The following is a 12,098-nucleotide window of genomic DNA, read 5'->3' as shown; positions in this document are numbered from 1 at the left end:
GAGATAAAGACCAAACCCCACCCCTCCAAATAAACCTCTTTGAAGATCATATACTAGACTCTTTTTAAAGTGTAACTAACAAGACAACACCATGGAGGGGGTCCAAGCAGGCAGAGATCAAGGGATGGGGGCGAGCACAGGTGTGATTCATGATCTGCTGCACGTCATTTCTCCTAGTGCCCCTGAAAGAAATGGGGACCTGAAGGAAGGCAGACAGGTTATCATTACAGCAAGCTGGGAACATTGTTAAGGGGAAGAGGGGAAGCAGTTTTGGCTTCCAAGGATAAATGAAATTTCCTTAAAAGAAGGAAAACATGTTGGATAAACCATGAAACAGAGGACTTGGGGAAGGGAGGGTGCTGATAGAAAGGGAAGGAGCCACTACAGCAACAAGAATAAAACCTCCAGTAATTTTTGAAAAAAGCTCTCATCAAAATCCCCCCTCACCAACACTCTCACATTGTGTTAGAATTTGCACCCTCATCCCACCAAACGCCATTCAAAGATATTTTATTGGCATGACAAGCTATATAAGTGCTGCCCACATATAAAAGGCAGAACACTGGGATTCTGTCAAAGATTCAATACACGGAGCATCTGCCCAGGCCAGTGCTCCAATGTGTTTGGGGTTTTGCTGACAGGGAGGCTACATAGCATGATGCCATTGATTCTGACTCCATTAAAATGTGATAAGGAAACACTGTTCAGAACCCAGTCTAGGGGAAAGGAAAAAGTCTTATTTCTGATAAGGTAAGGAAATCTCTCTCTCATGCCTACTCCTTCTGAACACAGGAATAGAAAGTCTCTCCATCTCTCCTGTCATTTCAGCAGCACAGTCATTTATTGCTAGGTTTATGAAGCTTCCCCCTGCTTCCAATTCTCATTTACAATGGCCAGTTCTGTATTTGGTTAGAGACTGCCAAATTGGTTGTGCACATTTCACTATGCTGAAGTATCTGCCAGTGTGATTTTTGTGTATAAGAATTTGTCACAATCTAGGTGGCTATTGGTTTTGATCTGTTCCTCACAGCTGGGGTAGGTTTAGCCTGGAGTCTTATTCAGCATTGTATATTTCTGGAAGAAGTTGTTTGCTCCATTGACCTGGAGAGGAGTGCTAAATCCCAGGTGTGATGTTTATATAAGAGGAGAGGATTACTTTTTCTTTTCATTTTAGTTTGTAGTCCTCAAGTATTTTTACGTGGTGGGAGTATTTGCTGCTTTGGCTGAGGTAGTACCAGAAACAAATCTCTTTTTATGCAATCATCAGGAACGGGAATCATCCCAGTTCTGTTTTGCAGCAATTGCCATTGAAATGCCTGTGTACATATAGTTCTGGGGGAAAAAACAGTGTAAATACAGAATTTTGCCACAATTAGTGTAGATGGCTTGGAGCCCCAGACTTCACTCTCATACAGGGGAATGGGTTGAATTATACTATGAAATAGATATAGCAGGATTATCAGTGTGTTGTATTCATATAGCTGTTCCTTTATGGCTCAGAGGACCTTTTCTCCCTAGTAATACTTAAATAACCAGTTTGAAGCTCCCCACCATATTTAAAGCCCTGGAATGTAGGGTGTAGATTGTGTAACTATGATATAATTTGAGTTTGTTTTGGGCTTTTTCTCAAAAATATCACTTTTCTCTTTTACGGGTTAGCCTTTAGGACCCATGCACTGAAGTATGTTTCTAGCAAATGTAGGTGTATTAGCAGCTGTCACAGTCATTTAATATGAGCCCTCAGCTCAAAGGCTGCTTTGCTAGAGGAGTAAGCCATGATGTACATACTGAAGCTGTTATCCCTGTCTCACTCCCCTTCCTTGCTTGAAAACCTGTTTGCATATTGTTTATTTTTATCCTGCGTTTGATGGATTGGTACGTGTATTCAGTGGTGCCATGATTTCCTAACAGGTTCTTTCTGTAGCATGGTAGGGTTCAGTCCTGGGAGACACGCTGAGTCAAATAGGTTTTTTTAAAGTTCATAGAGCAGGCAAATATCTACCATTGTTATGATTCCCCCTTCTCCCACCACTACGCACACATATCTGTTAATGAGCATCTGGAACATAAAGATGTGGTCAAGGTTCATTTCTCAGCAAGAAGACTCCTGAGCTTCCTCTTTTCCTCCCACAGCACTAGCACCACTGATACTATCTGTCCATTACCCCACCAGAACCAGCTAATACCAGAGGAGTGTGTACCCATGTCAATATCATGTTTTGTGGTGACTTTACCCTAATCTTATGAACACTCGTGCCTCCAATATAAGAGCACTGTAGATGAAAGTCCTGGGGCGTTATGGCTGGAGCTAGGACCATTCAAATTGGTAGGAGTGGAGAGTAAACATTTTCTAGAGAGACAGTGACTGGAAGGTGCAGCATCCTGAGCTACAGCAAATCCCAAAGTAGCAGAAAGAAAAAACAATCACAGAGACAAGCAGAATGAAAAAACCTCTCCCATGCTCTGCACTGCCAAGACCAGCTCCTGCTCCAGCCTTGCTCCTCTTTTTCCTCAAGTGCAAGCCCTTCACTTCATGCCATCAAACCCTGGTTTGTTCAAACCCTGGATCAGGGAGACCATTAATTGGCTTCATCAGAAGACTCACCCCTCTGAGGGAATTTCCCTCTCTCCCCATGCATTTGAAAAGCTACAGGCAGAGTGAGTATTGTTTGTTTAGAGAGTTTGTTCCCTTGGCAGATCACTGGGTGAGCACCCAATCAACACAGAGAAAGGGCACAAAGCACAACAGCAAAGCAATGGGGTGGGGGGCACAGATGCTTTTGTCTGCAAGTGATAAGTGTTCCTAAGTGCCCTTGTTCATTCAGGCAGGCAGCCCAGAGGGATGTGGGAGTCAGCCAACGCTCAATGAGGGCCACTTCAAACTCTGAATAACCTCCTACCTACCAACTCCCACTGTAGACTTCCAAGGAGTTCCACAGATTCAGCACTTGGGTAAGGATCCGTGGCCACACTCTATGCACAGTTCTTGCCATTGCTACTTGCCCAAGTCTATACTTTTCCATCTATCAGAAGTTTCATATTTTAGTCCCAGGAATGGCACCCTACCCCCAACCTGTTCAAACTTCTGTCCTGGCAAGCGGAGCCAAGGTTCTCATCATATTGATGCTTAGGGCCTATGATGATAGGCACCCTAAAAACACCTAGGAGAAACAGGTTTGGGGGATGCCCTCAGAGCAGTAACGATGCACACTCAGGCATTTTGAGAACAGAAACAACAGATACCAAGAACAGAATTAGAGAACAGAAACTGTGAGGCCCCCATTTACAGATGCTGCACAAACAGGTATAAAGATGCATTCTCTGCCTAGTTGCCAAGCTCTGTCACTGTTTCCTTTAAAGCATTGCTGAAATCAGCTCTTTCTCTCCATCCCAGCAGCTATCATCATTCACATCTCAGTCACCTCTCACCTTGCAACCTCCTCTTCTCTGTCCTCCCTGACTCCAACTTTGCTCCCATATAATCCTTCAAAATGCTGTGGCTAAATCACCTCCTCCTTCTGCCACTCAGAGCCCTTTATCTCCCTAAGGTTGTATCTCCCTGACTGATTCCCCACTTCACTCCTCATCATGCTCACTTTCTGGCCCTCACTTTCACGACTGCACACATCCTGGCCCCTGCCTACACCCTCCATTCTTGTTCCCACCTAGGACTCCTCTCATTGCTTGTGCTGCACCGGAGCCTGCTTCCTAACAAAACCCTCCATCTATCTACTTCTCCCACTCTCAGCTTTGTGCCATCTTCCATGTCACCTCATACCCTTAGAATCCCCTCCTTCTCCTTGCTCCCCAAAGGAGCACTCTCTTTCAATTCCAATCCCTCCCTAGAATACAGCTCCCATTAATCCAAAACCCAGAGAAAAATTAGAAGGCTGTGCTATTTTGATATTGGACCTTATCTCCCCTACCAGCATCCTATGTGTTTGATCTGTATCATCTCTCTAATTTAGAACAAAACCACTTTGGGGCAGACACAGCATCTTCCTCTGTATTGTGCAGTGCCACAGCATTCCACCTCATCTGCTTGGTGAGAAAAATACACAAGAGACGCAAACACCTTATGCTTTGCCAACACCAGTTTCATCCTGAACCGGGTTTTGGGGATGGGAGGGGGAGGTAAAGAAACTGGCTTTTCCAGTAGGTCCAAAGACAGGTCCAAGAGTAGGTTCCCTGCCGAAGGCAGTTTCCCCTGCAAGAGGAGACTGCATGAGTGGGGAAAGGAGGTGACTGAGACTGGACTTTTTAAATACGTTTTTTCCCTTGTGCCTCCCCAACTCCCAGTAGCAGGATTGCAGCCACCACTTTTCCCTCTAAAGAGTAATCAGAATCACTTTTTCTGTCTTTCCAGAAGCAGCACGGACCGTGTGTGATACATTATACAACACCTTTGTGTAGCTGCCTTTTGGCCAGATGGAAATTTTTTCTCCTGAAGACTTTTGTTTCCAGCTTTGATCCCAGTTTTGGATCTGCTCGGTTCACCACTCCCTCTGCACAGAGGTGAAGGGAGAGCTGACAGGCCAAGTCACTGCAAGTCACAGTCATACCTTCCATTAGGTTGGTTCCTGGCTCCCCTCCCCCTTCCAACCTGGAACTGTCCTTGACTTTGAAAAGCTCCTATTAAACATTTTTCAGAGGGCCTTACAGAGGATACATTATTTTGATGGATGCTGGGACTAAAGAGGAGGATTTCTAAGCACAGGGAAATAATGGAGTTTGTTTTAATGGGTTTAAGAGATGCCCAGGGGCAACAAGGAGGTTTGCTTCTCTGTAAATCAAAAACACAGAAGACCAGAAAATGGAGTCAAACAACTGAACTCCAGGAAGCGGGGAAATCAGGCTCTATTTAACTGCGGCTCTTGGTTACAGCCAACTTCAGGCTGCTTGGAAAAACAGCACACACACTAACTACATCACTGGCACAAACTTAACAGAGGAAAACAAAGAGACAACAGGGGTCAGAGTGGGGGTGGCAAGTAGAAGGAGGCACCCACCCCCTACCAGAGAGTCGGATCAATTATCCCTGAATACTAACAAGTTTTCTGATTAAAGAACTGCTGCAATGCAATAAGGACAGAAAGCTCCAGCAGTCAGGAGGGGCTGTCAGGCAGTTACAAAAGGACACAGAAAATTATGCCTTGCTTGGGCATACTAAGGAATTCACTACACAAGTAACCAGGAGAGGGGTCTCCACTGCCTACAGTCCCAGTCATTCCTCATTGCTGATAACTTTAACCCCAGAGACAAGACTCAGTCAATTGCTATAGCACCTGGAATTTGGTTTCATGCAAGCTTGTTACCTCAGCACAGCTTCTAGCAGAGGCCTGTTCCGGGAAACGTCCTATTACCACAGGTCAGTAAGGAATCAAAAATAATCCACTGCATAACTTATGGTGTGAGATAGCTGGACACTTCACTTAGCCATGAGTATTACCATCAGAGGTGATGGATCAGCGAAATCCATTTAGATGTAGGAGTATTCGGGGAGCAAAAGCATACTGTCTTTGGTCATATCTACATTTTAATCTAAAACTAGATTGCAATTTACAATCCAAACATTTAATACAAATATACAATGCTAACCATTAAATGAACACCACTAGACTGTGGATCTCCTGGTTACCCATAAAGCCCACAACATCAAATATCTGAAAACTGCCAGCCCTACATGAAACAAAGTTTAAATTTCCAATACTATTTATCAGAACTCTAAGGTTGCACTCTCATTCAAACCCTTCATGCAGGCCTGTATCTGCCCTGTGACATAGTGTCCCATTTAAAAGTCAGGCTCATGGGAGTTCAGAAACCCTAATGTTGCTAGAAATTTGTCAGATTTGGAGAATTTCAATCACCTGAAATATTGCAAGACTAGAGTCAAAATGCACCAATTCCATTTGATACTAGTGAAGTGTCTTTCAAAACTTCTCTTCATACCCAGTGCATGGAACCTCCTTCCACCTGGATTTGTAACATTTGAAAAAAGTTCTATTAAGAACAGAACTAATTATCTGGGGCCCAAAGCTCTCAGAGGCTAGATGTGCAAACTGGAGCACCTCAGCATTTAATGGGTAGTGCTGTGTGATTAAAGTAAAGAGTATGTGTGCAAAAGCTCAAAATTATAGACTAATCCACAGCAAGGTGAAAATCAATCACCCCCACTATAACACTGTCCCTGAACCACCAGACCCACAGACCCATTACCCTATGGGATTGAAAGAATTACCTGACCTACAAATTCTCTTCATTTTTGCCTTCAATATTGGTAAATGCAATTCCTTGCAGAAGGGACGAAAAGAAGGGATTAAAGAAATATTACTGCACCTAGTCTCTGGCCAGTGCAGACAACAAAATCCCATAGGAGAGTGACGCCTAGCATAACAGCTGTGTCAAAGAACCAAAGTCACTGCAAACCCAAATCTAAGAGCCTATTGTCAGGCACATTAAATTCATGGATGGCAGCTATGGTTAGTGTTCTTTGCAAAGGTCTCTGCGAAATACAGCCAGCCACTAAATACAGCATGCCAATTAATGCGGTGGGTTTTCTGCATGCCAGAACTCCTATTCTAGATTCTAAAACAAGGTAAAGAGAAAACACTTTAAAGGGAGACCATCAACTTAAAAAAAAAAAAAAATCTGTCTGAAAATGTTTTACCTACTACAAGCAATAGCTAAGGAAAAGATAAAAGGAAATTAGAGAAACAAATTATCTATTTTTGTAATCTACTTTCTGTAGTTGACAGTCACTTAGAGTCAGGTTCACTGTTTTCCCTGTACAGTCAGTCAGTCAGTCTTCCCCTGTTTCATGGATATTTTTTTACTAGTAGCTTCCAGGTTTGAGCTGCAGACACAACTGGAGAATGCTTTTCTTTTTAAATTTCCAAGAGATTGCATGGAAACACTTACATCACTCTTGGGGTTTTGTGAAGCCTTCTTTTTATAGAATCTAGTTTGGGGCCTGAATTGATCTGACAATGCCCCTTTTAAAATTAAAATACTTAGTATCGTTAAAGTACTTTTTAACATAGTTACAGTATGCACCCTAATTTCCATGGTATGAGCTTAGAGAAAGGGGGAATCTCCATTGCAGAAAATGCTAGTGAACACACAAAATTAAATCCAATTCAAAATGTTTGTTTAATGTACTCAGGCTGTGGTCTCCTGTATTATCTGACCAACCATATTCATTTCACCATGGAAATGTAAGTTTCTTTGCTACTGTTGGCAAGTTTTGTTGCTGGCAGAAGTACATAAAAATAGACCCCCCATTCTTCTATCTGCAGCAGCTAGTCTTCATTTGGAAAGATCTGGGGTAGAAATATTTTCATTGTACCTGCAACTTCTTCATTACTCTGGCAAGAAAGCAGCAGCACAGTGTCCTACACCAGCTTTTATAAACAGATTTCTTGCCTCAGGAAGGTCACCTCACAACCTCCAGTGCCAAGGTAATGGGGTCAACAGTAATTCCTATGGCCCCTCAGCACATCCTGTGGGTGAGGTAGGTAGGTAGGTAGGTAGAGTCGTGTTCAGTGACTTGCCCAGGATCTCAAGTCAGTAGCAGAGCCAGGATCAGAACCCAGGGATCCTGACTCCCAGTCCTGACCACACTTCTTCTAATGGAAAGTTTAGTTTTAGTTTGGGATTCTAAAAATGTTATCAGTTTGTGAAGTAAAACTTTGAAATAAAGATGTTATTCTACTGGCAAAGATCTCAAAGATAAACCCACAGGCACAACACTCAGAAAGATTCTGTGACCTTGCAGACAAACTCTAATAGACCATCACTCCATCAACCCTTCCTTCCCCACCAACACCATTAACATTAACTTGCAAGCATCTCTCCCTATGCCTCACCTCTCCACATGTGAGCCAAACATATGCACGCTCTTCTTTGGCACAAGCTTCCACAGCCACTCTCCATTAATAGTGGGTCAAAGTTCAATCTGACATGCTTGTTGTTTGGATAAGAGCCCCTCTTCTTGTCCCTGAGCTGAGACACAGCAATAAATGTGCTGTTTTAATGGCTGTTGTACTTTGAACTAACTGTGTGGCACCCTGGGCACCTCAGGTATGGATGCTTTGTAAATAAATTGATTAAATCCTAAACCTTCCAAACAGATATTGCTAAGATGCAATGGTGGTAAGAGACTACAGAAGCAGCAGGGCAGACACCTGAAAAGTAGGCATTTGCACCTTCCTTGACACCCACCCCAAAAAGGGGGCAAAATATTTGGGAATTATTTCCTTATTGAAACAAATCTAGTTTATGTTTGTGAAGTAAAGAGGATACAGTTTCCCATAACAACAGTTGGCACAACCCATCTTAAACCCCAGCATTCAGCTACATAGGGAGACCCAGGAACAAACACTGGCATGGAACCTCAGGCATAGACAAACTGCCATGAAAAGCTTCCCATGGACATCAGTGTACTATCGCTTAGAGCAAACACAGCAATTCACCTGCACTTTACAGTGAAACATCCCCCACCAGGTCGGTCGTTAACAGCCAAGACACATTAACTAGGAGCACCTTGGTAACAGCCAAAATAAAATTCCATTCAGTTTTTTACCTGCACAAATCTCTATAGTTAAGATTCCTTCCACTCCTTCTGGATTCCAATTAAACACCTATATGGCAATTCCAGAGGCACTTCTATCTCCTCTGGTTACTAATACCAGATTCTCTGAGATACAAAGCTACAGCCCTGTTTACCTAGCATTTTCAAACCATTTTAGCACCTTCTTCAAAAGAGTGTGCAAATACTATTCTTGATAGAAAGGGAATAACACTGCTTGAAAACTAAACACAATCTGGTTGTACCCCAGAGGCAATGCTTGCACAATCATGGAGATCAGTGCAAAGATTCCTTACAACTTCAAGCCAGCATCTGAGAAAAATGCATTGTATCAGCCAAGAGCGGAGGAAGAGAAATAAGGTACCATAACCTCCAGCTCACAAAATGTCAACTTCCCTTGTAAACATTATTGAAAGATGCTCAACAGAGGCCCTTTCCTCCCTATCACTACCACCACCCAATTTTTTTTTTTAAATACATCACTGTGTAGGGGGCGGAACTAGTCATGAGAATTTTGTCCTTCTGTTCGCTAGACTGGACTTAAACAGAGCAAATAGATGGACACAATTCTCATGACTAGTTCTCAAGCTGCTCTACTACCTCTTATTACAAAGAGGTTATTACACACACACAGTTTTGTATCCACTATTTTTGGCAGTTCCCCTCTGTTGACATTTCTATCTCAGGGAGTTCCAAGATGGCATGTGGGGAGAAAAACACCTTCATTCCTTCAAAAGCAGAGAGGGTAAGTTAGGAGATGTTTTACCAAAGCAGGACTGTACCTTTAAGGGGCCGTGTAATAGGATGAGTAGCTGCATTCCTGCTCAGGAAGGGCTGCTGTCCCAACATGCAGGAGAGGCTGAAAATAACCTGCACACATACAACCTTCTAGCTCAGAACTCATCCTCTATGTCACAGTCTCTCAAAACACAGAGAGCAGAGGAAACAAACAGAGGGCGCAGCAGAAACAAAGAGCTAAATCCATTAGAGACCAAACTTCAGAGAGAGGAGGAAGGAGGCTGCATGTGCAGCCGAAGGGAAGGGGCCCTTTGGAAAACCGTGAATCATACAAGAATAGATCAAGGGAGCGGGGCTCCTTTTCTGTGGCTTTGTGAAGGGCCTGGCCCGATTGCTGCAGCATTATCTACTCGGAAAGTTGTTCAGTGATCTTCAGGAATCCCTCCAGACCCCCACCATTAACTCGCCAGTCTCTGGGGCAGGGGGAAAAGCGAGTGCCCGGGGGCATGGGGTGAGGACAGAGCAGACAAAGCCCAACTGGGGAGAAGGCAACGCGAGGTTGCCCAGGTATCTAACCCCGCGGGATGCCTCCAGCGCCAGAGCGAGGCAAACTCTCAGCCATCTCCAGCCCACTACTAAATCAACAGATTCCGCCAGCGCGCCCCTTCCCGGGGTGCCGCGCTCGGGGGGAGCGCTCTCCCCTCCTTCCCCCCCCCCCCGAGAGCCAGCCAGGTGCGCGGTACCTGACACAGCGCTAGCGAGGGACTCACCCCGCGTTCGGGACGCGGCTTTGGAGGAAAAGGGGCCCAAGAGTCCGAGCAGCTGCTGGGGGCTCCAAGCACCAAGGCCCGGGGGAAGGAGCAGCTGCTGCCCCCAGCTCTCAGCCGGGTGAGTACAGCCCTCCTGGCCCGAGAAGCTGGGCAGTGGGATCCTGCACCTGGGCTGCCCCGCAGGGGGAATCCCGCACCCCGACAGCGCTGGAGGAGCGGTACCGCTACTGTCCCCGGCCAGGGGCCTTCAGCGCACGGCGGGGGCTGCGGAAGGGGACTGCCCAGGGAAGAGACGATCCTGAGGCAAGCGCTTACCTCGGACGCAGAGCAGGGCTCCCAGCAACAGCGGCAGGAGGGAGCCCCCGAGCCGCCTCATGCTGGCAGCCCCCGCCGCAGCTCCAGCCCTGCACCGGGCTCTGAGGCACAGAAAGTTCTCCGGGTCGCTCCGCAGCAGCGGCCGCTCCTCCGACGGGCTGGGCGCTCGCTGCAGCCCCGGCCGGCCGAGCTCCGCTGGGACCATGCACCAGAGCTGGGGGTGGCTCAGTGTCTAGGGTGCATTAGCTCGTGCAGCTTTCTCCAACGTGACCGCAACCGAGGGAGTCCGCTGCAGGCTCAAGCTCCCAGCTCAGCCCGCCCAGGCCCTGCCCCCAGAGGCGGAGCCCTGCCGGGGAAGCCCCCGCCCCAGCTCTCCCCAACCAGAACCCCAGAGCTGCAGCGCTGAGGCAACTTCTTAAACTTCCCGAGTCCCCAGGCACCGGCACTGTCAAACCCAGTGCAGCCCCCATTACCCCAGGCTCCTTCCAGTCATCCCCCAGGAAATGGCAGTGGGGCCGCCCCAGCCTCCCTCCAAGGCAGGCCCCGGTGCCTCCGTTACCCTTCTAGTGCGCCCCCCCCGACCCCACCAGCATCCCTACCATCACCCTGTATCCAACCAGAAGGGCAGCTCCACTGCTCCCACCAGGGCACTTCCCAGCTAGCCCCGGTCTCCGCACCAGAGTAGCAGGCCTTAGCCTCCGGCACCGCCCCATCACACCTCCCAACCGGAGGTTTGCCCTAGCCTAGGGCATTTCCCTAGCCTGGGACAGTCTCCATCCACCCTTATCCCTACAGGGAAGCGCCCAACTCTACCTGGATAACCCCCATTCCTTAATCCTCATTCCCTCACCCTCCTGAAGTATCTCCAGTCCCCAACAGCTCTCTGACTAGTTTATTCGTATTCCCTTTAGTCCTCCAACAGTGCATCCCTCAGGACAATCCCCTCCTCCAGAGCACTGAGCCATCTGCAATGCATGGTGCAGTCTGGCAGCCCATCCTACTAGATCTTCCACAGGGCATCTCTGGTTTCTGAGTGCATTGCCATGTATATCTCCATCCCTCAGAGACCTATCTTAGTACCAGAGCAATATTCCAATTCTCTGAGATTTCTGCATAGTTTATAGTACTCTTGAACACTCTATCTGGGCTATTTTGCAAAGTCCTGCCCCTTCTCCCTGGAGCATCCCCCTTTTGCCCCTAGTGTATCTCACCAAGCTTTGTGCCATCTGTAAGGTGAATACTCCCCTCCAGCCCTTGCTCGTCCATCCCTTTCCTGAACCCATTACTCAGTGCAAATAGAGGAAAGAGTAAACAAGGGAGATGTCCATTTAAGAGCTAGCAATGGCACTCTGAGAACTTAGTTTGAAGGATGGAAGTCCAACTGTCCCTAACCTCCCAGACTTATGCATTCAAATGTACGAGAATAAAGTTGGTCTCCTAACTTCAGTGCTGAGCATCTAGAAAAGTGGTTTGATTTTTCTAAGGAGTTGAGCACCTACAAGTCTCTTTGATTTCAGGCTACTGATTTAGTTTGTAAATGTTAGTCACAGTGTTAGGCTGAGAGGCTAAGTGGTGGAATTCCATCACATTATATAGAGAGGAGGGGATTGTCTTATCCTAAACAAGTGTCTGAGGCAGGGTGCTCTTGTGCCTGATGAGATAAGGCTCCCCATTCCTGAAACACTGAT

At 46.4% G+C, this 12,098-nt stretch overlaps 1 protein-coding gene across 1 annotated transcript in view; it reads right to left on the bottom strand.

Moving 5' to 3' along the window:
• The window catches only part of LRP4 (LDL receptor related protein 4), a 110,633-nt gene extending 100,018 nt beyond the window's left edge, over nt 1-10,615 (bottom strand). The window contains exon 1 of the mRNA XM_065402622.1: nt 10,411-10,615. Within this exon, the coding sequence (XP_065258694.1) occupies nt 10,411-10,615 (205 nt within the window). The remainder of the gene's footprint in view (nt 1-10,410) is intronic.
• Between the last annotated feature and the right edge of the window lie 1,483 nt (nt 10,616-12,098).

Source organism: Emys orbicularis, chromosome 4 (genome assembly GCF_028017835.1).
Source record: "Emys orbicularis isolate rEmyOrb1 chromosome 4, rEmyOrb1.hap1, whole genome shotgun sequence".
Classification (NCBI taxonomy): Eukaryota; Metazoa; Chordata; order Testudines; family Emydidae; genus Emys; species Emys orbicularis.
This window is presented reverse-complemented; position numbering and strand designations above follow the sequence as displayed.